This window comes from Theropithecus gelada, chromosome 4 (assembly GCF_003255815.1).
Source record: "Theropithecus gelada isolate Dixy chromosome 4, Tgel_1.0, whole genome shotgun sequence".
Lineage (NCBI taxonomy): Eukaryota > Metazoa > Chordata > Mammalia > Primates > Cercopithecidae > Theropithecus > Theropithecus gelada.
Window position 1 is genome coordinate 41,639,910 of NC_037671.1, and position 27,058 is coordinate 41,666,967.

General features: G+C 54.2%; 2 protein-coding genes across 4 annotated transcripts; both read right to left on the reverse strand.

The window, feature by feature from the left end:
* Nucleotides 1-2,330: 2,330 nt before the first annotated feature.
* On the reverse strand, nt 2,331-17,822 carry KCNK17 (potassium two pore domain channel subfamily K member 17). 2 transcript variants are annotated; one of them, XM_025383598.1, is made up of 6 exons: nt 17,360-17,822; nt 14,263-14,377; nt 7,783-7,943; nt 7,245-7,419; nt 5,368-5,375; nt 3,759-3,842 (listed from the first exon to the last, which is right to left on the reverse strand). In XM_025383598.1, exons 1-6 carry the CDS (start codon nt 17,807-17,809, stop codon nt 3,759-3,761), a joined length of 993 nt encoding a protein of 330 aa, XP_025239383.1. In that variant the 5' UTR covers nt 17,810-17,822. The 2 variants fall into 2 exon arrangements, with proteins under 2 accessions (XP_025239382.1, XP_025239383.1); XM_025383597.1 differs by lacking the exons at nt 3,759-3,842; nt 5,368-5,375 and adding an exon at nt 2,331-3,076.
* A 153-nt stretch (nt 17,823-17,975) lies between these two features.
* Nucleotides 17,976-25,806, reverse strand: KCNK16 (potassium two pore domain channel subfamily K member 16). 2 transcript variants are annotated; one of them, XM_025383577.1, is made up of 6 exons: nt 25,586-25,806; nt 22,298-22,412; nt 21,057-21,223; nt 20,058-20,223; nt 19,578-19,718; nt 17,976-18,406 (listed from the first exon to the last, which is right to left on the reverse strand). In XM_025383577.1, exons 1-6 carry the CDS (start codon nt 25,796-25,798, stop codon nt 18,279-18,281), a joined length of 930 nt encoding a protein of 309 aa, XP_025239362.1. In that variant the 5' UTR covers nt 25,799-25,806; the 3' UTR covers nt 17,976-18,278. The 2 variants fall into 2 exon arrangements, with proteins under 2 accessions (XP_025239362.1, XP_025239363.1); XM_025383578.1 differs by lacking the exon at nt 19,578-19,718.
* Between the last annotated feature and the right edge of the window lie 1,252 nt (nt 25,807-27,058).

A 27,058-nucleotide genomic window follows, 5' to 3' on the forward strand; every position in this document is an offset into this window, starting at 1 on the left:
ATAGTTCTTTTCTTATAGAGTTGATAGGAGGAGTAAATCACTTACTACAAGTAAAGAGTTTAGAACAGTGCCTGGCACATAATAAGCATTTAATAAATGCTAACAATAAATAATAACAACAATAATAAATAATGATGATAAGGATAAAAGATGCCGCTGTTTTAAAGTGGACTACCCAGTGATGTTGAGTCTGATTTTGCCTCACCGGTCAGAGAGGGCGGAGAGAGGTGGCCCCTGGGGCCAGAGGTCTGCCTGCTCCTGGCATGGTGGGACCTGCAGTGGTCAGTCCCTGGGCCCTACATTTGCACACTGGACACTCACTTCCCAGTTTCTGCCTTGAGGCTCCCTGTGAGTCACACGTGTCCACTTGCCTTATCCTGGCCAGCAGAGCAATACTATCAGCCTGGGAGCCCCCCAAGGGCAGGGCCCCATCCTGCGTCACCACTTGCTCAGCCCGCCTGCCTGGCCAGCCCTGAGAGGGGGTCAGCCAAGGCACTGCCTGCCTCATAGCCACCGGGCCCCAGAGCATCTGCTTTCCTCCTGTTCTTGTCCACTCAGCCTGGCTAGGAATGATGATGACAGCTGACACGCACGTGGCGCCTCCTCAAGGCTGACATACACACTTCTCAGTCCTTTGGGTGCACAGTCACTCATCTCGTTCCTGCAGATCGAAGCTGCTCTTATCTCCATTTTGCAGAGGAAACAAATTGCAGATGCAAGATTTGCCCAGGGTCACAGAGCTGGCAAGTGGTGGAACCAGGATTTCAACATAGGCAGTCTGGTTCCAAACTCAGCACCCTTAAGGGCCACGCTCTGAGAGCAGCGCTTTCTCTCCTCCTCCAGGCTTTGGGTGACCTGGCTGAGGTGGTGAGAAGCAAGCAGTTCCTTACTGCAGGCTGTGCAACAGCTTTCTTGGGCTGTCTCCCTCATGTTGTCATCACTCCTACCTTCCCTCCCTTGTGCTTGTGGCCTCACTGTCCATCCTGTTCTGTGGTTTCTGAACTGAGGTCTGATACTCTGTTTCTGTACATTTCCCACATCCAGACCTCTCCAGGTGGCTCCCAACACGACTTCTTAACACCTGTCCCTACCCTATTCACCTTTGTCCCCTCCCCACTCCCCCTCCCACCGCCTGGGTGTTGACTTCAGAGTTCCAGCTATTCTTTGCATTGGCTGAGAAGCAGACAAAGAACTGGTCAAGAATGAGCCTTCCTCTGGGCACCCCAGCAGCCCAGGTTGGTTCCTTCTGGGGCAAGCATTTCTGAGCATGAGGGTGGGTGTGGGCACGGGAGTGAAGGCTTTCTGGGAGGATCCAGTGGGGCCAGGCATGAGGACAAAGAGGTCTGAGGTGAGATCGAGTTGGGACCACAGTGACTAAGCCAACACACTGGCCTGCTCCTTGCTCCCAGGAGGAACAGTTTTGAATTGCTAGGTCCTCCTTCTGGAGTGTGTCAAGTACAAAGCATGCCACTTCCACACTTCGGCAATCTCTTCCTCCCCTCCGTTTTCCTCTGTCCAGCCTGTGGGCCTTAGGAAGTGGGCATAGGCCCTGTTGTTTACTCTCTGGTGCTGCCCCTGGGTGTGGCCTTCGTCCACGCGAGGCCAGGATGGATGGCGCAAGTGAGATGGTGTAACGACCTTTACTCCTTCCTTGGCCAAAGGGTTGACTCTGACCCAGTTCCAAGATGGTCACAGGGAGGGGCCACATGGAACTCCCTGGGTCCCTGGGATGCCACCTGCAAGATGGGTGGAGGGAATGGAATCACAGGTGCCCACTGAGGCCAAGAGCCCAGCTGCCCCAGGTGACCTCAGGTGTTAGCTGGTACTGCCAGGAGCTCTGGCTGTGCTTATACGTATGTATGGTGGGAACCACTGTGTTATGTGCTGTCTTAGTAGCAACCCTCGGTAACACTCTGTAAACAGAAGTAGCCTTTGCAAACTCTACCCGGCTTTGCAAACCGTTGTGGGAACCTTCAAATGCAGTGGGGCAGGGTGAGTCAGGAGGAGTCCATTGGCTTGCCCCTGGCTTTTCTGTGGTATGAATGAGCCACAGAGTAAGGATTCAGCAGCTGGACTGAGACCAGCCGCCTGCTGGCTGTATCGGCCCTGAGAGTTATCGGCAAATCTTTACCAAGTTTACCTGGTGGCTCTCTGAAGGTGTAGGGGGCTGGCAGTCCAGCCTTCAATCCATTCTTGCCACCAACCCTGGACAAACTCACCTGGGGAGAAGGTAGTTTCTCTCTGTGTAGGTTCCAGTCTCAGATGCTGCCTTTGTCTCTGGGTATACTCAGAATTAGGTTTGGTTATGAATGACAGAAAAACCCAAATAATGGTGTTTTATATAAGATGTTTATTTCTCTCTCACATAAAGGAGGTCGGGTGATATTCCGTCTAGGTTTGTTAGGCTGGCTCTGTGATCATCAGTGATACAGACTCTTCCTATCTTATTGTGCCATCAATCTCAAACATTGCCTCTACTTCATGGTGCTGTATGGCTGCCGGAGCTCCAGCTACCATATCGGCATTGCAGCCAGCTAAAGGAAGGAAGTGGGGAAGAAGGGCATGCCTCCCCCGACCTGAAAGTCACATCCCACGTCACCCAGGACATGTCTCTGTATATCCTATAGGCAGAATTAATCATATAGCTGCACATAGCCTCCAGGGTGGATGGAAAATGTAGTCTTTAGTTTGGGTGGACATGTGCCAAGCCTAAAATCAGGGGTCTTGCTACTGAGGAGGATGACCAAACAAAGAATGGAGTATAACTAGCTGTCCTTGCAACAGCCTGCAGCCTGAGCAGAAGGTTCCAGATGCCGTATGATTCCCATAGGTCCCTCTGGATAGCATTCTTGCTGTGGGGAGTGGGCCTCTGGCTCCCGGTCGGGGCCCAGTCTCCAGCTTTGGGACTTGAAGTCTTCCTTGGAGCTGTGGTGGTAGCAGGAACATACCCTTCCTGGAGTCTCCAGCTGGGAGAGGATGAGTTTGATGATTAAGGCCAGCCATGCCATCCCAAAGAGGATCCACAGGGACACCACGTTCTTGTACCACAGTGGATACCTCCGGGAGGGGTTCATCCCTGGGGAAGAGGCGAGGTCAGAGGATGGAGGCCTGGGAAAGTCAGGACCACATTCCTCAAACAGAAACAGAGATACATGGTTTGATTCATATAAGCAAGTTGAGGGGTCAGTGGGACAGAACATGGAGATTCCTAGCCTCATGGTCACCTGCAAAGGATTCCAGAAAGCCTCCCTGGATTGGCACTTGGGTTTAGGAGCTACATTTCCTCTTTGTTTTTCTGAGGGAATCTGTTTATGCTCCATCCCAGCAGTTCTCAAAGTGTGGCCCCTGGGGCCGGCAGCATCAGCATCCCTGAGAGCTTGTTGGAAATGCAGATGATGGGGCCCCTACCCCAGACCTACTGGATCAGGAACCCTGGGCATAGGCCCAGCAATCTGTATTTTTTTGTTTTGTTTTGTTTTGTCTTGTTGCCCAGGCTGGAGTGCAATGGCGCGATCTCGGCTCACTGCAACCTCCGCCTCCCAGGTTCAAGCGATTCTCCTGCCTCAGCCTCCCAAGTAGCCGAGATTACAGGCACCTGCCACCATGATTGGTGAATTTTTTGTATTTTAGTAGAAATGGGGTTTCACCATTATTGCCCAGGCTGGTCTCAAACTCCTGAGCTCAGGCAATCCGCCTGCCTCAGCCTCCCAAAGTGCTAGGATTACAGGCGTGAGCCACTGTGCCGGGCCAGCAATCTGTTATTTTAACAAGCCTCCAGAGGATTTCGATGTCCGCTCTAGTATTTGCCAGTCTCTGTTTGGTTTTCTTGTATCTGAAAGGAGGTAGCTTGTTGGAGCCACGGGATTTGGGAAGAACACTGGAATATGTTGGGAACCACCGGAATATATTTCCTGACTCAGTTCTTCAGTCACCTGTCTGAACCTCCTTCACCTGTGAGATGGGGAATACGACTGTGCCTCCTTGGCTTTTAGGATGAAGTCGAAATCCTCAAGGCCCTCTGCCCGCTTCTGCAGCACACCTCTGCCCTCTGACTGCCTGGTCATTCTGGTCTTTTTCCCGTTGCCCTCTCTATCATTCTTCCTGCCTCTGGGCCTTTGTACTTATGGCCTCTCAGTTCCAAATGCTCTTCATTTTCCGTTTTTCTTGGCCTGGTTACCTTTCCTCATCCTGCAGACCTCAGTTCAGACATTCCTCCCTACAGACCACATTGGGTTCCTCTGTTACACGTGCTGCTCTCATGGCCTATGTGTGTCTGCTGGGAAAGTTACTTCCTCATCTGTAAAATGGAGACAGTAAGAGTCCTCCTCCTATGACTGTTGGGAGGATCACACGGGCTGATGCAGCTCAAGTGCTCAGAATGGTGCCTGGCACATAACAGGTGCCCAAGACCTATAGATGGTTGCTGGTTTCACTCACCACCAGACGCCCCCAACGAAGTTGGTGCTGGGTAAGTATGGCCGAGAGAGGGGACGGATGGGAGCTGCTGTGAGTCTTAGATAAATCTTGCCAAGGATTTGCTCTATCATTTAGTTCCCTCCCTGGAGGTCTGTGTTGCCTCCCTCATCAGATTGGAATCATTCAAAGGGTAGAGATCTCCCCTCCTATTTCTTCGTCATCCTTTTCTGTCGTTGCTCCCTGTACCATGCCTCTCTTTACTCCTCATCCTGTCCTGCTGGCCCCAAGACAGCCTCTCTCTCTAGGTCCCCCAAGGCTGGGCCCCTCTCTAGGACCCCCACATGGGGATGAGGCTGCCACCTGGGAGCTGACCTCTGCTGCCTGGCAGGAGCTGGGATTGGATTAGGCTGATTGGGTTATGGGGCCATGATTCCGCTGATGGTCCCAAATGAGATCAGGTGGTGAGCCGGCTTTCTGGCCCTGCCACCCGCCAGCTTGGCTTGCTCCTGGAGACAGAGTGGAGGAGGTGCTCTTCTCCCCGTTTTATTTTATTTTTTTAAGCTGAAATCATAAGTGGCAGGAGACCTGGCAGCTGGCAAGGCGCTCAACTGAGCTGCAAATGCAATTGGGAGGCTTGAGGGCTATGGGGCCGGGGAGGAGCAGCCGGCTGGGACCTGGGGGTGGCTCTGGCCACAGCCTTCAGGCAGAGGAGTGGCTATGAAGACAGTGCTTCTTGTGGCTGCTGATGCAGGGACGTGAACACCCAGTAGCCAAGTGGTGGACCTTAGTATCCCCATCCAAGAAAGGGGTTGTCCCTGTTACTGGAGGACAAGGAGAGCTGAGAGGTTTGAGGAATAGGCATGGAAGACTCTGAAACATGGGTGGTGTGAAGGGCCCGGGCTTGGGAATTTATCCTACACTTGCCCTGACTCACTTGCTCTATGACCTTATGCAACTCCCTTCCCTCCTCCAGGCCTCAGTGTCTCCATCTATATAAGGCGGATCCCTTGAAGGTAAAGCAGTTGGGGCTCTCATTGTGGTGACCTGCTACGAGGCACTGCCATGACTGCAGAGGGGCCCAGGAGGTAGCAAGTCTCCAGAGGTGGTGAAGGGGCAACTCTGACCACTGCAGTGGCTGCTGGACAGGAGTGCTCTTGCCCATCCTTGTTCCAGGCCCGGGCAGTCCCTCTGGGCTTAAAGTCTGGACTGGGTCTCCTCAGTCAGATTGTGTTGGTAGGAGGGGGGGTTACAGATTTTGGACTTTATCCTAAAACTATGGGAAAACAATGAAGGTCTTCAGAGGAGTTGGGCAGGTGACTTCACAGCCTTTGTAATTTTTAAGGTCATAAGAGCCAACAGGGGACAAGGAGAGAGGCTGCACAAGCCCATGGGTGCCATCCTTATTATGCTCTGTGTAAGTAGCAAAACTATAGGATTGTGCAGTGCCCAACCTGTGCAGCTATATGCAACAACCCTGCCTGGACTAGGGAAATGGCAGAGTGGAGATAGAGAAGAAATGACAGATCTAAGAATCATACTCTGAGCTGCGAGGGTGCAGGTACGGCCCTCGGAGCTACTGGGCTCAGCTGCCCTGAGACACATCTCTCTACTCTGAGGGTAAAGGTGGGAGCATGACCCAGTTGGAAGAAATCTTCCCAAGAATTTCCTTCCAGAGCAACAGACCTCCTAGGATAAGGGAGGATAACGGAGATCAAGAAGGGGGCAGTGTGAGGCCCCAACACCTGACCCCTCTTCCTGGGAACCTTGCAAACAGGCTAGACAGCACTGAGGAGCTCTAGGGATTGCCTCATTTTATAGGCAGGAACACTGAGGCCCAGAGAGGAGACATTTTAGGTGGTCTGGAAAGAGTATGAATTTTGGAGTCAAATAGATAAAGATTCATATCTTACTAGCTGTGCAATCTCAGGCAGATGGCTCAGCCTCTCTGAGCTTCAGCTTCCTCCTCGGTAAAATGGGGGTGACAATTGTTGCTGTAGGTTGCCTGAGGAGTTAGTTGACTGTTACTTTGGTAAAACTTCATTCTTCCAGGCTGGGTTCTGTCGCTGAAGGAGTGAAGAAGGGCAAGGCCTCCTCCCCGCGTTAGGGTCCGGGATCAGAGGGAGGGCACGAAGCCCCTCAAGGCTAGCGCGGTGGTGGTGCCAGCGGCACCTTCAGGGACAGGAAGGGGCGGTGATGAGGCTGAGCTGGGGCGCGGCCACTCCCTCACGGCGCAGCACGTCCCTCCACTGCCACCTGCTGGGCATCGGCCTCAGCCTGATTACACAAGGCTGCTGGTTTCTGGGGCCCGTGTAGTACCACTGATTAAACCCACCCTGGGTCCACTGATCATGAGACCCTTTCTTGCTGGCACTCAGAATCTGCCTGCCAACTGTTTTCCCACAGGGCTCTGGGGAGGCTGGGGTTCCAGGAGTCTCCCAGACCCTACTGCCTGATCCGCGGGTACTGTGGCCTCCAGTCCAGGAGCAGTGGGACCGACTGGCGTTCCCTGGGGAGAGAGTGAAGTGGGGAAGGGAGAGCCTGGGGCAAGCATGGACCAGGGAGGGAGGCCGGGACTCTCGTCATGTGGGGCCTTCTAAGCACAACAGGGGGGCCCGCGGACCTGTCAGACCTCTCTGCGTTGGTCACGAAGGGCCGGAGCGACCTCAGCCCCGTCACACAACAAAGGCGGGTAGGACAGTGTCTCCGGATTTTGGGCCTAAAAGCCCCCACATGGCGTGCACACAGCAGGTGCGCCAGCTGCGGGAGCAGATGAGTGAGAGGAGTAGGCAGCCGTATGTCCCCGCCAGCCCACCGCCGGGAACTCTCACCAATAACGTAGTCGCCAAAGCCCACGGTGCTGAGGGTAATGAAGGCGAAGTAGAAGCCCTCCATGTAGCTCCAGCCCTCCATGTGGGAGAACAGCAGGGGTGGCAGCAGCAGGAAGAGCAGGAGGCCAGAGAGAAGGGCGCCAGAGCCGGCCAGCCACCGTGCCTTGCCCGGGTCCTGTGGGTACAACAGTGTCCCCAGGCCTCCTGTGGCCTTTACCCCACGCATGGGAGCCGAGGGAGCTGGAGGCAGGCCAGAGCTCTCCCCAGTAAGAAGGGGGCTCTTCACCTGGTCCGTAGTCTCCAGGTTCCCTGCCTGGAGCCTGTGCCTCATGTCCTTCCTGTCTGCCCAGTCCCACCCCGCTTCCACCACTAATGTCCTTTTTCACTGAGGACTCTATTCTGACCAGTGACCCCCAATCCCATCACAACCCCACCAGTAACCCCTGCTCCCACCTCTTCTCATTAGTAACCCCAATTCCCACTGCAGCCCCTCATTCTAGAAGTGACCCATCCCCACCCCGTCCAGCAGCCCCCTCACCTGCCAGGTGCCCCCCAGCCTGCTGGAGCAGTAGTTTACTCCCTGCTGCATGAGATGCCCCAGTCGGTTGAGCACCACGAGGTTCAACGGGATCCCCACAAGGGCAAAGAAGATGCAGAAGAGGCGGGCGGCCATCGTGTTGGGGCTCAGGTTGCCATAACCTGAGGTGAGAGGGGGCACTCAGGGGACCTTTCCAGCCCAGCCCTGTCCACTCACCACCACAGCCCCACTCCTGGGCCCAACCCCCAGGACCCTCATTCTAACCACTGCAGATGTGGGCAGCTGATACTTGCCAAGGCCCTCCTTTTCTGTGCTGAGCACTGTGCAGGGCACCCTGTACATTCATTCCCTCAGTGCACCCTCGAACTATCCTTCCAAATCAGAATTATGTGCCATATTTTCCAGGCCAGAGAAGCTCTAGGAGGCTAAGCTGCATGCATGAGCTCACACCCACCAAATGTGAGTCTCCTCTTCCTCTCTTCATGTCCTTCCTCTCTGGGTGGGCCGAGGGATGCTGGAGGGGGCAGAGCCTCCTGCTGCTGCACTCTCAGGATCTACTGCGCCATTCAGGCTGAGGCCGCGCTGTCTCCACGCGGCTCCCAGCCCTGCTTGGGCACAGTGGGGCACTGAAGCTGGTCATCCCTGCCCAGTGCAGCACTCCTCTTGCAACCTTTGCTCTGGGATCCCCATGGCCTGGCCCAGACTTTCTCACAGCCGCACTGCAGTGAGCAGCTCTTCCAAGTCCAGTCTCCTTTCTTCCCTCTCTCCTTTCACAGGTATCAGGGCTGCTTGCAGTCTGAGACTTTTGCCATTAATTCCTGTTTCTTCTCTTTTATCCTTCAAAGGCTCCCCTCAATATATCTTTTGTGCATCTAATTCTGTCTTGATATCTGATTCCTGGAGGACCCAAACTAGCACAACGGGGCTCCCTCATAAACCTCAGTGGGAGGCAGGGACAGATGGTACGTCATCAGCTGCCTAGGGGAGGAGGTAGAAGTTGGGGGGGAGGGTCTCTGATCATCAAGATAGGGAGGGGGAAAGCTAGGGAAGGAAAAGATGTTCACAAAAGATTCTATCCATCTGGACATTCTTTTCTCCTCCAGCTCTGCCTCCACCCTTCTTGATCACCACCACAGTCTTGTCTTACCAAAATGCAAACCTGATTAGATCATCGAGTCTCCTGTCTGCTGGGGAAAGTCCAAGCTCTCGTCCAGCCTTTCTCTGAGACTCGTCTGGTGACCCCACTTCCCCAGCTCCAGCCACATTGCTGGCCTGCAGAACTCTCCAGGTCCACTCGTGCCTCTGCACCTTTGACCACAATGCTTCCTCTATGAAGAGTGTCTCCCCTCCTTGCCCACATAAATATAAACGACCCTTCTAGTCCTTGACTCTCCAGTGCAGCTGCTCCTCATCCAGGGCCCCCTCCAGCACTGTCCCTTGCACTGTGTGAGAAAGATTTGTTTCCATGTCTGCCTCTTCCAAGTATATCAAGTATATGCTTTGAGCCCCTCAAGAGCAGGGACTGGGTCTTTTTTTTTTTTTTTTTTTTAAAGACGTAGTCTCGCTCTGTTGACCAGGCTGGAGTGCACTGGCACAATCTTGACTCACTGCAACCTCTGCCTCCTGGGTTCAAGCTGTTCTCCTGCCTCAGCCTCCTGAGTAGCTGGGATTACAGGCATGGGCCACCACGCCCGGCTAATTTTTGTATTTTTAGTATAGACAGGGTTTTGCCATGTTGGCCAGGCAGGTCTCGAGCTCTGACCTCAGGTGATCTGCCCGCCTTGGTCTCCCAAAGTGCTGGGATTACAGGCTTGCGCCTCCACACCCGGCCTGGGACTGGTTCTTAATCATGATATTCTCAGCAAGTGGCAAAGGATCTGACCCTTAATAGGTGCTCTTCACTATATGTGTGTTGACTGCATAAAGAATGGGTGAATGAATGAATGAGGAAATACAAAAATGAAGGTATCAGTAAATGAACAAATGCCTCTCATTCTGCCTCCTATCACTGCCTAACATTCTTGCTTGCCCAGATGGGGTCACTGTGCCCACACATCCTACACTTGTCTGTACTATATTGAAACCAGTGTTTACATCCACCCCCATCTTACTGAGGGGTCTTAAGAGAGGCCAAAGTATGTAAAAGTCCAGAGCATGTGCTTTGGAGTCTGGTGCACCTCCTAGGTTTGGATCTCAGCTCAGCTTCTTGCAGGCTGTGGGACCCTGGGCAAGTGGCTCGATCTTTCTTTCTTTCTTTTTTCTTTTTTTTGAGATGGAGTCTTGCTCTGTCGCCAGGCTGGAGTGCAGTGGTGTGATCTCGGCTCATTGCAACCTCTGACTCCCTAGTTCAAGCGATTCTCCTGCCTCAGCCTCCCGAGTAGCTGGGATTACAGGCACGTGCCACCACGCCCAGCTAATTTTGGATTTTTAGTAAAGATGGGGTTTCACCATGTTGGCCAGGATGGTCTCAATCTCCTGACCTCGTGATCCGCCTGCCTCGGCCTCCCAAAGTGCTGGGATTACAGGTGTGAGCCACCGCACCCAGCTTTCTTTTTTCTTTTCTTTTTCTCTTCCCTTCTCTTCTGATCTCTTCTCCTTCCTTCCTCCCTCCCTCCCTCCATTCATTCCTTCCTTCCTTCCTTCCTTCCTTCCTTCCTTCCTTCCTTCCTTCCTTCCTTCCTTCCTTCCTTCCTTCCTTCCCTCCCTCCCTCCTTCCTTTCCTCCCTCCCTCTTTTCTTTCTTTTCTTTCTTTCTTTTCTTTTGGCTTGACCTTTCTGAACGCTACTTCCTCCTGTAAAATGGGGATGCTGACATCCACCTATAGTGGGGGGTAACGATGAAATGAGGAATTGAGGTACACTGTAGAAGGGAATGCGAGCCTGCAAGCATCTGGTATATACAAGGTGCTAAATGTCTGTTAAATAAATGAATGATGGAACTCCAGTGAACTGGCTTCCGGTCTGAGGACTTCAGAAGCCTCTTGAGTCTCCATCTACCTCCCCCTCTGGCTTTTATGGGTTTCCTCTTCTAAAGGAGAGAGTTCTTTCTGCAGGCATCTAGGGCGAGGTAAACCTCCTACTTTCCACCCACCTCTCCACCTGCCTCCTCACCAACCTCTCGTCCTCCAGCTGTAGGTCCTGCCAAGTTCCTCTCTTCCTGTTTTTTTTTTTTTTTCCCCATTCAGTTTTCACCAGTGGGATGGGGACACTAAGATTCCAGCTCTGAAAGGAGCCCCATAGAGGCCTACAGCATTCTCAGCTGACATTAAATGGTTTTTTTTCCACCCCATTATTCTCAGCCATCCCTCAGGTCAGCAAAATCAGTGGATGTCAATGATCCTACCTGTTGAACACTGGGTAGCCACAGCCCCACCCAATCCACCTCTCACTCCAGCATGTCTCCTGTCACCTTGCATCTTGCTGGGATCTCTAGGCAAAATCCTGCAAGGACCCTACAAGTCTTTCTATGATTGGTCTCCTCTGTACTCTCTCTGAATGCAGTTCCTGTTTCCAACCCTCTCCACCTACCTGGACCTCCTTACTGCTCCCCAAACATACAAGTCACACTCCCACCTCAGGGCATTTGCACTTGCTGGTAGAGGATTCTCTCCTCAGACATCAGCAGTTTGTTCCATTATTTTACTTATGTCTCTGCTTCAATGCTACTGTATCAGCGAGTCCTTGAATGGCCACCCCATCTACAATAGGTGCCCCCATCACTATGAGACCCCTTTAACTAGCTTTACTTTTCTCTAAGCACACCCCACTTTCTGATTATTGTCCATGTATCTGTTTAATGTGTGTCCCCTCACACTAGAATGTCAGCTCCCCAAGGGCCAGGACTTGCTAATTTTGGCTACCATTGTATCCTCAACACCAGTGTCTGGCCCACACTAGGTACGCTATTGATTGATTGATTGATTGATTGAGGCAGAATCTTGCTCTATTGCCCAGGTTGGAGTGCAGTGGCACAATCTCAGCTCACTGCAACCTCCGCCTCCCAGGCTCAAGCGATTCTCATGTCTCAGCCTCCCAAATAGCTGGGGTTACAGGCACCCGCCACCATGCCTGGCTAATTTTTGTATTTTTAGTAGAGATGGGGTTTCACCATGTTGGCCTGGCTGGTCTCCAACTCCTGGCCTCATGTGATCCACCTGCCTCTGCCTTCCAAAATACTGGGATTACAGGCAAGAGCCACCGTGCCCGGCCTTCAATTTATTTATTGAACAAATGGATGGATGAATGAGAGAACCAATGAGCAAGCCAGGAATGGAGTTCATAGATGAGTGATTTCTGGGCTCAGGGCTGTGTTAGGGCTTGGAAAGTACTACCCTTACAGGGTGCTGGTCCCAGGGTAATGGGGTTGCTGAGGAGGCTGCCCTCTGCTGAGCCTCTCAAAATACCCCTTCTTCCCTCGTGGCATTCCAGATGGTACCTCATCTCCCATCTCCCTCTCCTTCTCTCTCCAAATTCCTCCCATGTGTATGTGCATAGACATGTGGTCAGCGTCACAGAACCCTCACTCCCCTCCTGTTCACTCCACAATGGCTAGTCAACTCTGTTGCTTATTAGCCGTATGACCTGGAGGAGATGGTGCCCATCTGTGTCTGTGACATGAAAATAGGCTGGATGCAGTGGCTTATGCCTGTAATCCCAGCACTTTGGGAGGCTGAGGTGGGTGGATCACTTGAGGTCAGGAGTTTGAGGCTAGCCTGTCCAACATGGTAAAATCTTTCTCTACTAAAATACAAAAATTAGCCAGGCATGTTGGCAGGTGCCTGTAGTCCCAGCTACTCAGGAGGCTGAGGCAGGAGAATCTCTTGAACCCGGGAGGCGGAGGTTTCAGTGAGCTAAGATCATGCCACTGCACTCCAGCCTGGGCGACACAGCGAGACTCTATCTCAAACAATAAAGAAAATAAGACCTATCGTTGGAGGTTGCCGTATGGACAAACTGAAATCTTAAATGTCAAAGTGCCCAGCACAGTGCCTAGTACAAGAAGACCACAGGTGTTTCTTCAGGTGTACTGTGTTGGGGAGGTGGGGCAGGGCCCTCCTCTCTCTGCCCTCCTCACCCTCACAGCTGGTTGAAACTGAGTAGAGAGGAAAGGACAGAGACATAATCTAGGCTAGGGGTGGTAGAGTTGGGAAGAGAGGTGGGAAGAGAGGTAGCAAAACTCTGAATTTGGTGGGTCAAAGTCACAGGCCTGGGGAAGAGTGTGGGAGGTGTGGGGTTTGCAGACTAAAGGACCCCCAAATCTGGGAGGCCTGGCCTATGGTGACTGTGTTTTAAGATCTCCTGCTACCCTGGAACTCAATACATGCCTGGTGAATGCACATTTAATGGAATTCCTTAATGTGGCAGTATTTATTGAGTGGCTGCTGTATGCTGGGCCTTGTAATAGACCCTTGGGGATGTAAAGATGAATCGGTCCATCCTGCCAGTCCTTCAGGGGCTCAGGGCCCCTGGGGTCTGGGGTGCCTCCCAAGCATGCTTGTCTCAAGGACTGCCCAAGCTCCCATGTAGCATTGAGGTCTGCTTTCAAGAAGTTCTGGCCAATTTAAAACTAGATGGAGAATCCTCTGGGTGCTCTTGCCTTACCCCACCCTGTGGGGAGGCTGGGATATTGGTGTCCTGGAGAGAGGATCCTGGCTGGCCAGGAGCTGGGAGGCCTTAGCCCAAGTCACTGGTGATATCAGCCTGCCACCTGGTGGCAAGTCCTGTGTCATGCAGGGGCTGGGGCAGAAGGATCTGGGTGGCTTGATTTGCATGATCTCCTAGGTTTCAGAGCTGCAGGGATCTAGCCTGCTCTTCTTCTCTGCACAACAGCCCCTCAGCACCCTCCTGAGACAAGCTCTACCTCGGCTCTTCCCCAGGGGAGGGTTACTCCAGGCGTCCCTGTGTGTGGGGAGGATAGCGATGAGGAGTGGAGGAGGCTGTTTGCAAGCTGAAGAGAGGCCTGTGGGAATGGGGTCTGGAGACGAGGAGGTGGGAGGAATGGCCTCCTCCCCCAGGGCTGAGAAGCAGGGGGGTCTAAAGCTCTTTCTTTGGATTTCTACTCCTTCTTCTTTCCTAACTTTTCCCCCATTTCTCCTGACCACCACCCCCGAGGCTCAGTGGTGGGTGGGCTCAGCTGAGGAGACTGGCACCCTTGTTGGGCCCAGAGACATGTTTCTTGCTGTACCGGGAGATTTCTGCGTCCTGAAAGGCCATGTGGGGCAGAAATCCCCTAGGGCAGTGCTTGTCAAACTCCAACGGTGCACATGAATCCCCCAGGGACCTGGGTGAGCTACAGAGGCTGAGTCAGGAGGTCTGTAGTGAGGCCTGAGACTGCGCCCAGGTGGTGTCCACGCTGCAGAGCCGGACTGCACTTGGAGTCATGAGGCTCTAGGTAACCCCTCCAAAAGGCAACCAGCCTGCTGCCTCTCAGGGAGCTGCCTCCTTCCCCACCCCCATCCCCCTGGCCCCATCTGGCCCTTACCAATGGTGGTGATGGTGGACACAGAAAAGAAGAAGGAGCCCAGGAGCTCCCAGCGCCCCATGCCGGTGGTGTTGCTGAGGAGGCTGGCCCCGTTTTTGTACGCTTGGACGACGTCCTGGGGAAGAGGCTGCAATGACCACCAGGGTCTGTGGGGTGACAGATTTCCTGCACCTCAAAACACACACACACACCCACCCACCCCTACACACAGCCCTCACAATTACCCTTCGATCCCAGCCCACCAGGGAAAGGAGGCTCTACCCCTTTCACCAAGGGCTCACCAGGTACAGCTACCAACAGCTACCATGGGGACAGCTCCTTCCCCACCTTACCCAGCGGCTAGGTCAGGCTGGAGTCCTAGTAAACCAACCACTCATTTTCTCCCCTGCTCACTCCCATTCCTGAAACAAACACTAGGCCAGGCATGACGTGTGGTGCTTTTAGGGGACATGACCCCAGCCCTCAGTGATACACAGATAAACCTAATTAACTCTAATATGATGCAGTCAATGTCACTTTGGGCATTAAGGAGGAAGTGCAGCTACACAATCCAGGGCAAGTTGCTCAACTTCTGTCTGTGCCTCAGCTTCCTTACCTGTAGAATGGTAATACAAATAGTACCTACTTCATAGAGTTGTTGTGAGTGTTAAATAAGGTATTATGTGTAGTCTTAGTACCTGGCACATGGTGTTAGCAGTTGCTATCATCATCATTACTAGGCATATAATGTTGTAGGACTCTGGGGAAGAAGGATGTTCATTCTCATTTGGGTAGGAGCAGAGGCCTCATGGAAGATGTGATGTTTTATCTGGGCCTTCCTTGAGGGTCAGGTAGGATTGCTTCTGGTGGAAGGACGTTTAGGTAGATGGGACAGCAGTGCAGAAGCTGGGAGGTGAGACTGCCTGGGACCTAGATTAAGGAGACTGGTAAGAAGTGATTGAGGCCAAGCTGTGCTTGGCTTTGCCATGCCAGGTATGAAGCGGCAGGTATCATCCAAGGTCACTGAGCAAAGGGGAAGTAGGACCAGGTTGGTGTGCTCTGTGGCAGCTGGCAGTATAGCAGGGGTTGACCAGAGGGGAGAGACTCCTGCAGAGGTGAGTGACAGATGGGCCCTGGCCTGTCTCCTGGCACGGAGTGGTCCAGGAAGAACAGAGAGGAGATATTCAGAAGCCTAGGCATCTGGCCCTATTTAGTATAGGCAGTAAAGGAGATGTTGCAGAGGACTGTGAGGGTGTGTGGACATGGGGCAGACAATCGAGATTTAGGGCAGGCGGAGGAGCAGGGCTGGGAAGAGGAGGACTGCTTGCTCTTGGCCTTGAGGAATTTCAGAAATTGCATGTCCACATCTGGTGCTCAGAAAGAAGATCTGGGCTGGATACCACATCCTTATTACTGGAGACAGCTGAAGCCACAGGAGGGTTGAGGAAGGGGGTGAGGTGGGGGTAGAGGGAGTTGAAGGGAAAGCCCAAAGAGATGACAGCCTGGCTGGGAATCTTGGGAAGCACCCACATCCCCAGGTCCACACTGAAGCAGTACTCATGCTGGTTAATAGCTCCAGCTCCTGGCTATGGAGCCATGCATTCGTATGTAACCTCTCTGAGCCTCAGTTTCTTCACCTCTGAAACAGGATGATGAAAACAGTACCCACCTGTGAGGGAGGTGAGCCTGAAACAAGTAAATACGGGTAAAGCACTGGAAACAGTGCTCGGTACACGGTAAGCGCTGCACAGAGGCATTTACTGTTATCACCATCATAGCCATCTCCCTGGGCCCAGGCTGCTTGTAGTTGAAGTTCACCACCTTTGCAAGGTAATGGCAGGCAGCCTCAGCACCAGGACCCAGCAGTCGGGCTGTATTTGCAGAAGTCCGCAGGTGGGGAGCTGGAGGAACCACTTTAGGTCCTTAGTAGAGATAGGCCTGGCCCTGGCTAGCTCCTGACTTCACCGAATCGGCCTAGTCCAAGGGTTCAGAACACCACTTCCGCTCCGCGCTAGGTCCCTTCCTACCCTGGCAAGGTTCCCCGCCACCTTCCGGGGATTGGCTTTGGGCTGGAGACTCTGGATGGATGAGCCACCAGGACTGCAAGGCGGGGCTGGCGTGCAGCTGTCTGGACTCTGGGCTCTTGGACAAAGGGGTGGGGAACCAAGCCAGGGCCCGGGACATCAATGCCTCCGCCAAATCGAGCAGCTGCCAGTCTGGCGTCGCTTCAGTGGGAAGATGCGCCACCCCTAGAACCCTCCCTGGCCTCCTCCGCCCCGCTAGGCCCCACCCTCGAGGAGCCTCTGCTCAGAGTTACCTGGGAGTCCTCCCCTGAACCCCGCCTTCAGCCTTTCCGGGCAGCCGCGCGGCGGCGGCGCGCCCAGTCCTTGTATCCGAAGACTCGGAGTAAAGCGGGTTCAGCTAGAGAGAGGCCCTGCGTCCGCCCTCCTCTCGAACCCGGGTCTGCGCACGTCGAGCCCCCTCTCTGCGTTGCGGGTGGCCCAGGCCAGCACGCCTGGGGCCCATTCCACCCACCCTCCGGGACAAGCGCGCCTTCCCCCAGGCTCCTACCGCCGCGCTCGCGCTCCTGCGCATCCTTAGACCCGGCGCCCCTGCCGTCCCAGCCCCGAGTTTGCAAACGTGCGCCCGGGTTCTCCCGCTGGAAGCGGCCAAGTGTGGCCTTTAGTCCTTCGCCATGGGTCCAGGTGCAACAGACCCCCCAGCAGGCCCAAACGCGCCCTTTCGCGGGTCAGGCCGGGCGGGGCCGGTTACGCGCGCGCCCCCTGCCGTCCTCGTCCTCGCCCCCAAATTGGGATGTGTCCCCAGGCATCTGCCTCCTCACCGGGCCAGCATGCCCTCTCGCTCCCAGGGAGGACTCAGCCCGGCTTCTCTCAGTTCTCTCGCTAGAGCCAGGGCCTTTTCCTCCGAGGTCCTCCAACCCTCTGGTCCCCGCGCAGGAACGCCCACCCCCGTAGTGCCCGCGTCTACGTTCCCGTCGTTTCCCTGACCGGGAAACGCCTGACCAGGGCCTGAGTAGGTCCCCTCGCCCTCGGCCTGTGCACCCCGCGGCCCCCTACGCCATCCCGTCGCGCCCAGGTCGGCCCTGCTCGCCCCTGACCCGGATCAGCGAGTCCAGTGCCGGCCGGTCCAGACACGTGAAGTTCTGCAACAGCTCCCACTTGTCGCGCTGGAAGCTGCGGCTGGACTCCTGCGCCGCGCGGCCCTCCAGCGTCCAGAACACGCCGGTGCCCAGCGCCAGGTAAGCCAGGTAGGCGAAGAGCAGGAGCACGGTGCTGGGCACCGCGCAGCCCCAGCCCCTGTCCTCGGGACCCGCCCAGGTTCGCGGTCGGTACATAGCTAGAGAGGCGGGGAGCCGGCGCCGGGAGCGGTGGACTGGGACCTGGTGGGAGGGAAAGGCCAGGCACCCAGCTCGTCTCTCCTCTTGCAAACGCCTGCCAGTGCCCGGTTTCTCCAGGGAGGAGGAGTGCTGGGGAATGGGACAGCCTGGCCCCACCCAGCCCTGGGATCCAATCCCAGGGACAAAAAGAGGCTCTGAGACTGTGGGCATCTGGCCCCGCCTCAAATGTATGCGGGGTGCCCACCCGATAGGCCTAGGCCGGGGAGAAGGAGAAAGCTGCTGGGTGACCGCAGGCGCTGAGGGAAGGGGCCCAGAGCCCTCTCACATTTCCTGAAATGAACAATAGGAGGGACTCCTGGAAACCTCACTCAGAGGGAGGAGATAGGAGAGACCAACTTTATTGTCTTGGGGACCCTGCCTAAGTTCTTGGACTGGGGAGCTATCTCCGAGGACTTGATGTCTGTCAATCTCAAGACCACCTTGGGTCTCCCACACCTCTGTCCTTTCCTTTGTACCCCAAAAGTGGGACCCCAGCTGATTGCCACCTGTCCATGAACTTGGGAGGTAAGAGGAGCCTTAACCAAGAGGCTTGTCCACTCCTTGCTTCTGAGAAGGTCCCCGAAATCCCTCTACCCGGAGTGGAGGAAGTGTCCAGGCTGCGTGAAGAGTCCATGAGTCCTCAGCTTCCCAGTCCTCTCTTGGATATGGGGAAGTCCTGGGGTGTGACTTGGACTCCTCTTGCTGCTGTAGAGCCTCCCCTCGGTCTCCTGCTTGGAGCCTCCTTGGCTCCACAGCCTTGCCTCAGACCTATGCAGAGGAACCCAGCCACGTAGGTGCCTGCTTGCTGTTGGATGGTGGGAGAGGCAAAGGCCAAAGTTTCCAGGCCTCCGGATGGAGTGGTCTAAATCTCTCCTTCTGGTCAGGGATGTTGCAATCTGGCAGGGGAAAGGCCAGATCTGGATAATGTATTCCTGAGAGAGGCCAGACGTTCATGGACCTCACTTTCTGGAAGGATCCTGGGATCTGCTGGCTCTCTGGCTTCCCAGGGGGTGTTTGGAAAGGCTCTTGAGAAGGCAGGAGCCCAGGGGAGTGATGAAGTTAAGGGGGTGGCCTGTGAGGGTCAGGGGAGGCCATGTCCAGGAAAGTGGGTGGGACACCCAAGAGGTCCTAAGCCTTGTTCACAGACAGCCCTGGGGAGCTGGTGAGCTTTGAGAGGCAGCTCGCCTGCCCCTCGGCTGAGAGCTTCCTGAGGGCAGAGATCCTCTTTTCACTAAGATTGTTCCAAAGTCTCTGCCCAGCTCTCCCCTCTCTTTGATGCTCCCTGCAGCCATCCCATGGGCTCTCATCAACCCCGGGGCTATTCCTATCATAGCGTTTTGGGCACTGTGTTGGGGCTGCCTCTTTGCTTGTCTAGCAACTAAAGGCACATCAAGGGCAGGCACGTCCACTGCTGTATCCCCAGACCCTGGCATAGACCCTGGCTCAGCACCTGGCACATAGTAGGGGCTTGGCAAATGCACTGTGCAGGTATCAAATGAGGCAAAAGTAAAGTCATCCTTTGTTTGTGTAAGGTCTCTTGGAAGGGGGCATGGGGAGGACAATGGAAATCTGGCCATTCTTCCAGGCTACCTTTGGGTGGAAGGCTGTGGCAGGGGCTCTGGGACAAGGGTGCACCTCTCCAGCCACACATGTCTTTAATCCTATCTCATATCTCCTCTCTGTTACTTTCTTGGACATACCTGTCTCCTTTCTCTCTTGGGAGAGCTCCTGAGACCAGCCCTGGCTGAGAAGTGAGGGGGTTGGGAGAGAAGAAGGCAGGGCTGGAAATCCAGAGAGCAGATAGGGTGGGACTGAGGAGGATGAAAGGGGTTTCTGGCCCCCCCCCACGGGGGGCCTCATGCAGAGATGGGGATCTTCTGAGGTCTGGGGAGCCCACTGGGGTCAGGGGCTACCCCGTCCTTCATGCCAAGGCCCCTACTAAGCAGCCAGAGCTGGCAGCATCTGTGCAGAAGCAGGGGGCCCAGTGGGAGGATCAGCGCCAGCCACGCCAGGCCAAGGAGGATCCAGATGGCTGCCAGGCTCCGGTACACTGAGATATAATGCTTGCTGGGGTCTGTGCCTGCCAGGGAAGGGAATGGCATCAATGCCAGGGATCTCAGGGCACAGCCACCTCCAGTTTCCATAGGGACCCTCACCAGCCAGGATGCTCTCTCCCTCTTCCTCATAGCAAGGAACAGCAGTGGAGGTAGGTCTCTGCGGGGTGGTGATGGGTCCTAGACCAGAAACTTCTGAGAATATTGCTTAGAATCCACAGTAGCCCCAGAAATCATTGGTTTGGCTCCCTTGAATGGCCAGGGGCTATCTTATCCTCAATAGTTGTCCTCAGCTGACATCTCTCCGTCCCCCAAATCCCAGTGGGCCCCCTCACCCTGAGATAATGTGACTGTTTTGTTCTCACCAACAACATAGTCCCCGAAGCCAATGGTGCTGAGAGTGATGAAAGCAAAGTAGAAGCCCTCGCTGAAGCTCCAGCCCTCCACATGGCTGAAGACCATAGGTGGGAAGATGAGAATGACCAGCGTCCCCAGGGTCAGGAACAGAGCCAGGCCCAGGACTTGCAGTACCTGTGAGGGAAGGAGTTGGCCCCTGAGTCCACTTGAAAGTCTCCAGGATTGTATGAGGTTGGGGGGAGTCTGGGGTAAACTTGGGAATGGGACTGGGCCATAGCTAGGCCCCTTCCCTGCCCTGCAGACCCTTGAGTGGAGGTTGTAGCTACGTGTGGATGACCTTGTCCCACCCAGGGAAAGATTTGGGCAGAGGGATTGCATTAGTGGGTCAAGGAGCGATTTGGAGACCCATCTGGGCTTGGGGATCACGCTTGAACAGGCTCCCCGGGGACTCAGATCTGGAGCAGAAAAGTCATTGAACTGTCTGCGTGCCTCTGTCCTTGCAAGCGGCTGGCCGAGGGTGGGCACTGGGGGCACGCTGGGCAGCCTGCAGAGCTTGTTTGCTACTGCACAAAAGGATGTTGGAGTTCTGTGATGACCTTGAAGATGTGCTGCAGAGATCCCCCACTCAAAGGAGGATGGTAGACCAGCTGCCACCTCTTCAGGGTGTTCAGCTGCAGGGAACCTCCTAGCCAGGGGCATACCCTTCTTGGGAAGGCCACACCCAGTGCCTGACTGAGGCAGGTATGAAAGCCTGGCTGGTTCCACCCACCGTGGGACAACTCTGACAGCTCGCACATGCTGTAGAGCTCCTTGAGGCCAAGCCTTTGTAGAGCATGCATAGAAATCCAGCTCCCCACTCTGCCCAACCCTGCCTTTACCCTTCCTCTTTCATAGGCATCTACCCCTAACACCATGCACGCCAAACTCCATCTCAGCATCGGCTTCTGGAGGACTCCACTTGCAACAGATCTGTCATAGCAGGCCTGTAAGGGAGTTAGGGGGCATACCTGGGAGCGCCTGGGCCGGTCCTCCCATCTCTCAATGGTGGCCAGGTGGGCACGCAACCCCGTGCCCAGGTGGTTGAGGAAGATCACGTTAAGCGGGATGCCCAACAGGGCATAGAAGACACAGAAGACCTGACCTGCCTCTGTGCTGGGTGCCAGGTTCCCATATCCTGCAAGGAAAGGGGGACGTGTGCAAATATGGAGACTCCAGAACGCCCTCTGTTCCTCTTCCCCAGACTCTAGCTGAGGTTTGTCTGCCACCACCTCTGGGGGCGAGAAGGGGAAGCTCCCCTGTTCCCTTGAACTCTGCTGGAATGATTTTTATTTATAGGACTCCTGCTCATCTTTGAAGGCCCATCTCAAATGACCCTGCCTCCATGAAGCCCTCCTGACTGCCACGCTCCTTCTCCCTTCTGGGTGTGGTTCCCCACAGTGTTTTATGTTATTGCTATGTAATTATCAACTTTGTCTTCTATTATTGTTTTTTTTTTTGTGTATTTATAGTGTTCCTCTTTGTTGGACTGGAAGTTCCTTGCGGGCTGAGCCTGGGTCTGATCCAAGTTTGTATCTCCCACCCCCAACTCCATCACTCTGCCTGGAATGTCGCCTGAGTTCTAGGAAAGTATGTGGAATTGGACTTAACTGAATGGATGGGGTAGACCTGGATCTGGCGGTTTCTTCCTTGGGGTGGGATGGAGTGAGTTTTCTGGCCAAGGGGGTGTAGCAGCTGCTGTCAGTGCCCTGTTCCCTCAGAACACACAAGACACCACCTGCAGCTTTGGTGGACAGTTCCTGTATACAAATCACCCCCTGCTCCCAGTTTCTGCACATCTCTCTCTACCTGAGAGATTCTTCTGGCCGAAGGAGTGTGCTTGGTCTATGGGAAGTTTCAAAATGCCGGGGAAATAATATACTCGGGACCAGCTCTCAACCTTTGAGGGCAGGAGTTGGTAGCTAAATGGCTCTTCATTCTGGTCCCTCGTTGGACCATTCTGAGGATGGGCTCCATCTTGCCTTTCAGAAGGTCCCAAGCAGAAATGAGCCCAGTTACCCAAGCCAGTAATCTGCTCATTAATGCAAATTTCATTGCCTTCTTCTCCCTACTGTTTCACTTACCCACTCCCTCCCTGGGCTTCCTGAATCATCTTCTAGACACGCCACATCCTCGCCTCAGCATCTGCTTTTGGGGAGCCCAAACTAAGACAGGAGTCTTGGGGAAGCTCTTCTCTTCCCCAGCCCTTTACCTATGGTGGTGACGACTGTGCCTGCGAAGAAGAAACTGCTGCCAAAGTCCCAGTTGCTGGGGTTGGTGGAGTTGCCTTTGGGGTTCACACCTTTCACCCAGGCTTCCATGATGACCTGTGGGGGGTGGCATGGCAGGGGAGGAAGAAGGAGCTGATGGTTACTGGGTACCAGTTGTTGCCATGCTCTTGGCAGCATGCTTCTGTGTCATATAATCTAATGATACTCTTAGATGATATTGTTCCCATTTCATGGAAAAAGGAAATGAAGGCTCAGAGTGGCTAAGTGACCTGTGCAAGGTGACTGGACTCCAACTTCAGTGTCTGTTCCACTGGCCAGGGCTGACTAAGGTGTAGACTGCAAGCATGGGCTGGGGCGGGAGATGGGCCTGAGGGGTGAGGTGGATGATGCTCAGGGAGGGGTCCCATAGGAGATGCTGCTGGTGGCCAAAAGGATGGCACGCACATCAGCTGTTAGAACAATGGGAGGATTTCAGGTTGGGTGTGGCTGGAAGGGATTGCTGGGGAATACAGGGTATAGGGATCGTAGGGAAGCCATGGGCTGCCTGCCATGAAGCCAGTGGTGGGACAGAGAACCCTGTGTTTCCTACTTGTCCAGGTGAGTGGGCACCCTTGCTCTTTGCTGCTCTCTAGTGAGCCCCAGCCCTTGCCTATGGGAGAAATTCCAACAGAGGCTAGGACAAAGGTGGTGTGTGTGAGTGTGGGTGTGTGTGTGTTTGGTGGTGGTTTATATGTGATGTGTTGTATGCATGTGTTGTGCATGGCAACTGTATGTTGCACGTGTATGTTTGTCTGTATGTGTGTGTTGCATGTGTTTTTACAGGACCCAAACCTTTGCAGGCTTAAGCCTACAACACTTCCCCCCACTGCCCCACCTCTGACAACCTCCAGTCCCTGGGCCCAGACCCCTTGGAGAATGGGCAGGGCTGCCTCCTCCTCTCCCCTTTAGTTGTGGATTGTCCCAGAGCAGCAGCACAGCCTTGCCACTTGTTGAAGAGCCCCAAAGGCAGGAGGAAGCCAGGGACACAACAGTTCTGGCTTCCAATTCCTGTGGGAACCGGTTCCCGCTGGCTGGGTGGGTGTGCTTAGCTCAGAGCTAGGGTGGCCCTGGTGGGCCAAGCCAGTCAGGGCATCTGCGGTCACAGGCTGTCTGCTTCTCCTCACTTTGACGGGAACTGGCCTCTTAAGATGTGGACTTTGGCTTCCCTCTCTTTCCCACACTCACAAAGTGGCCAGGGCCCAACATTCCCGAACATGCTTGCTCTCTGGAGCCCCTCACTCTTGGGAGGCAGCACTCTAGTCCTGGGCCGTCCCCCGCTGCCAGCCTGCGGCCCTCATCCTGCTGAGGGTGCTGAGTGCCGGTGGCCGGATGCAGGCGGCCCCGGGTTCTTGACTTCCCAGTTCTGTGAACCTGGGCAAGCAGCATTTCCTCACGGAGGTAATTTTTAATACTGCTTTTAATACTAATTACTTAACTTGCCGTGTGTGTGTGAGAGTTCAACAGGAATGTGTCTTCTTCCAGAATCTCACCCCAGCGTTCTTCTGCCGCCCAGCTTAACTGCCCCTGGCAAGGAAGGTTCTCTTCTGAGGCTGAGGACTCTCAGGGAAAGGGATGTCCTGTCTTCCCTGGGGAGGCCCCCAGGACTAATCAGTGGCAACCCCTTCAGGGCTGCAATTAAGAGAATAGCCTCCCTTCTTCTTGGTTTATGGAGCGAGTTAGGTCGCAGCTACCCACCCTTCCCACGCCCTCCAGCTTGGCTCTCACCTCCAATGCGGAGCTAAGGGAGGAGGAGGTTTCAGCTTCTCCAGGGCCTCTGCCTTACTCCCAGGGTTTTGGAAGGCCCCTGAACTGTTCTGAACCCTGATGTGGTACGATGGCCCCCCAACTTTGACTAACCTTATCCATCAGGGAGAAGAGAGTAAAACCTGAAGCTGGAGGCCTCATTTCCTGGCCTCTCACAGCTACAGAACATTCTCTGTGACCACCCAGGCCACGCATCATCTTCTAGGCCAGCTGTTCTCAGTCTTGAGGGGCCTCAACATCACCTGGAGGGCTTGTTGACACACAGCCTGCAGGACCCATCCCTGGAGTTCCTGAGTCAGCAGGTGCGGAGTGGGGCCTGACATCTCCAGTTCTAACAGGCTCCCAGGTGATGCTGATTCTGGTCCCGGGACTACACTTTGAGAACTGCTGCTTCAGGCTACATCCTGCCCCCAACACTTACACTAATTTGTGCCGCGAAGACCCAGGTCTCCAGAGCCAGAGGCCTGAGAGTGAGTGCTGTCTCTACCAGTAGCCGTGCAGCCTTGGCCAACATATTCTACCTCAGTTCCCATCTACAAACTGGAGATAGAGATTGTAATAGATAATTATGAGAAAACACCTGTAACACACTCAGTGTCAGCTGATGAGTGGATCATGATTGGATTAAGCTGGTCGTGAAGACCGTGTTTCCCACTGTTTTAGGCACATTGTAAGTGCTCAGTAAATGCCAGTTATCAAGGTGATTCGGCACTTGCTCTGTTCCTTTGCAGGGGCTGTTGTCACTCGCTCCAGCGCCTGTTTCAGATGCATTCACCTCCCTCCACAACACGTGGTTTTGCCTTGTTTCTGGGAAAGAGGAAAGCAGAAAGGGCCCAGGCAGGGGGTGACCCACTCTGTTACCAAGAGAGAGCCCCGTCTGGGTGCAGTGCTGGTAAGCTCAGTCACCTTGGACGTTGCCCACCAAACCCAACTCCAGGTGCAAACAGGCCAGGAAAGGCCAGCTTGGTGGTGGCTGCTCCTGGCGTTTATCTGTGTCTCCCACCTGCAGCCCTCTGCCCAGGGATATGAGCTGAGGAGAGGGCAGAAGGAGCCGCAGCCCTGGAGTTGGGGAAGGGGAAGTGTGAAAGTGTGGGAGGAGGAAATTTGGACAGCGCTGATAACACTGACATATAGTTCCCATTCATCCAGCAAGTGACAGCTTAGAGAGTGCTTTTAATCTGCTGTCAAATGTCTGCAGTATAGATACGGTTATTCTTGTTGCCTTATAGATGAGGCTATTTGGGTCTAGAGAGGTTAAGTGACCTGTTCAAGGTCACACATCAATCCACTTGTAGACCTGGGGCCAGAATCCAGGATAGATCTCACCAGGCTCTCTGTTCCCACCACACTCTGTTTCCACATGGGGCATCAGTCCCTGGGTGAGGACTCTGGATCTGCCACAGGAACCCCCATTCCACCAACCTTCCCAAGCCTCTCCATCCCCATCCCACATCACTCCCCTTCACCTGCACAAACTGCTCCAGGGCCCACTGGTCCAGGCAGGTGTAGTTCTCCAGGAAGCGCAGCTTCTCCAACTGAAAGTGGTACCTGGACTGAGCCTCCGCCTGCCTCTCTAGCAGCTGGAAGATGGTGGCACCGAGCAGCAGGTAACAGACATAGACCAGCAGCAGAGGCAGCACCCGGCCACCCCAGCAGCTGCAGAGCCCAGCATTGGGCATGCTGTGGCCAGGACCCTGCCAGGGCCGTGGGGCTGGCTATGGGGGAGAGGTGGGAAACAGGTGAGGAGTAAGCACCTAGGGACCTGTGCCCAGGCTGCCGCCTGCCCTGCCCTCCTCCTCGGCGCAGGTGTCTGGAGGCTGGGGAGACTGTTTGAACAGTGCGGCTCAGCTTGGCTGCACTAAGTGCTATGCTGTGAGTGCAAACAGGCCGGCCACCCCCTCCCGGCCTTTGTTTCCATGGACAGCAGCAAGTCAGTGTCCTGGACCCTTCAAAGAGACCCACCAGGTTCTCCTGAGTGCTTCATGTCTCTCCTTCTGCCTCCAAGTTGGATGGATGTTTCTGGGCTAAATCAGATAGATGTGCTCACTCTGTCCAGGCCCCAGTGGGCTCTCTCGGCAGCCCCCAGCGTCTTCGCCCTTGAAGGCTGTAAGCCCCCAGCTGAGGAGCTGGGAATAGATCAGAATGGGTGCGAATAAACCTTCTACTCAGTTGCCTTGGCTACAGGACGGGGCAGGAGAATTGACCTGGCTATTGGGGGAACCTCAGGATGAGTAAACTGTGCAACAAATCAGGGCAAAGTAAATAGACAGGTGATTGTCTGGCTCAGCCCGATGGTAAGAGTGTCAGGGTTGATTCTGCTGATAAATTGGATATATTGGTTTTATAACTTTTGCTAATTTGTCTTGCATGAAGCCCTCTAGTGAGTTACCTTCAGAGGATATGTCGGTGAAATGTATGTGTGAATTAAAAAGAAACTAGAAGTATATCCTGATCCTGGGATGGTACCAGTGGCTCTCTCTGAGTGGATGGAATTGAGGGTGCTTTTCTTTCTCTTTGCCTGTGTGTGTGTGTGTGTGTGTGTGTGTGTGTGTGTGTGGTGTGTGCACATGCTTGTTCATGTACATGTATAACAGCTTTATTGAGATATAGTTCACATGCTGTATCATCCACACATTTCAAGTGTGCAATTCAATGGTTTTTAGTATATTCACAGAGTCTTCAAGGTTCAGCCTTGTTGCTACATGTAACAGTACTTCTTCCTTCTTTCTGGCTGAATAATATTTCGTTGTGTGGCTATAACACATCTGTTTATCCATTTGATTTCTGGTTGATGGACATTTGGGTTGTCTCTGTTTCCTTCTTTTAAGAATAAAGCAGCTATGAACCTCTGTGTACAAGCTTTTCTGTGGACCTATGTTTGCATTACTCACAGGTACATACCAAGGAGTAGAATTTCTGGATTATCTGGCCACTCTGTG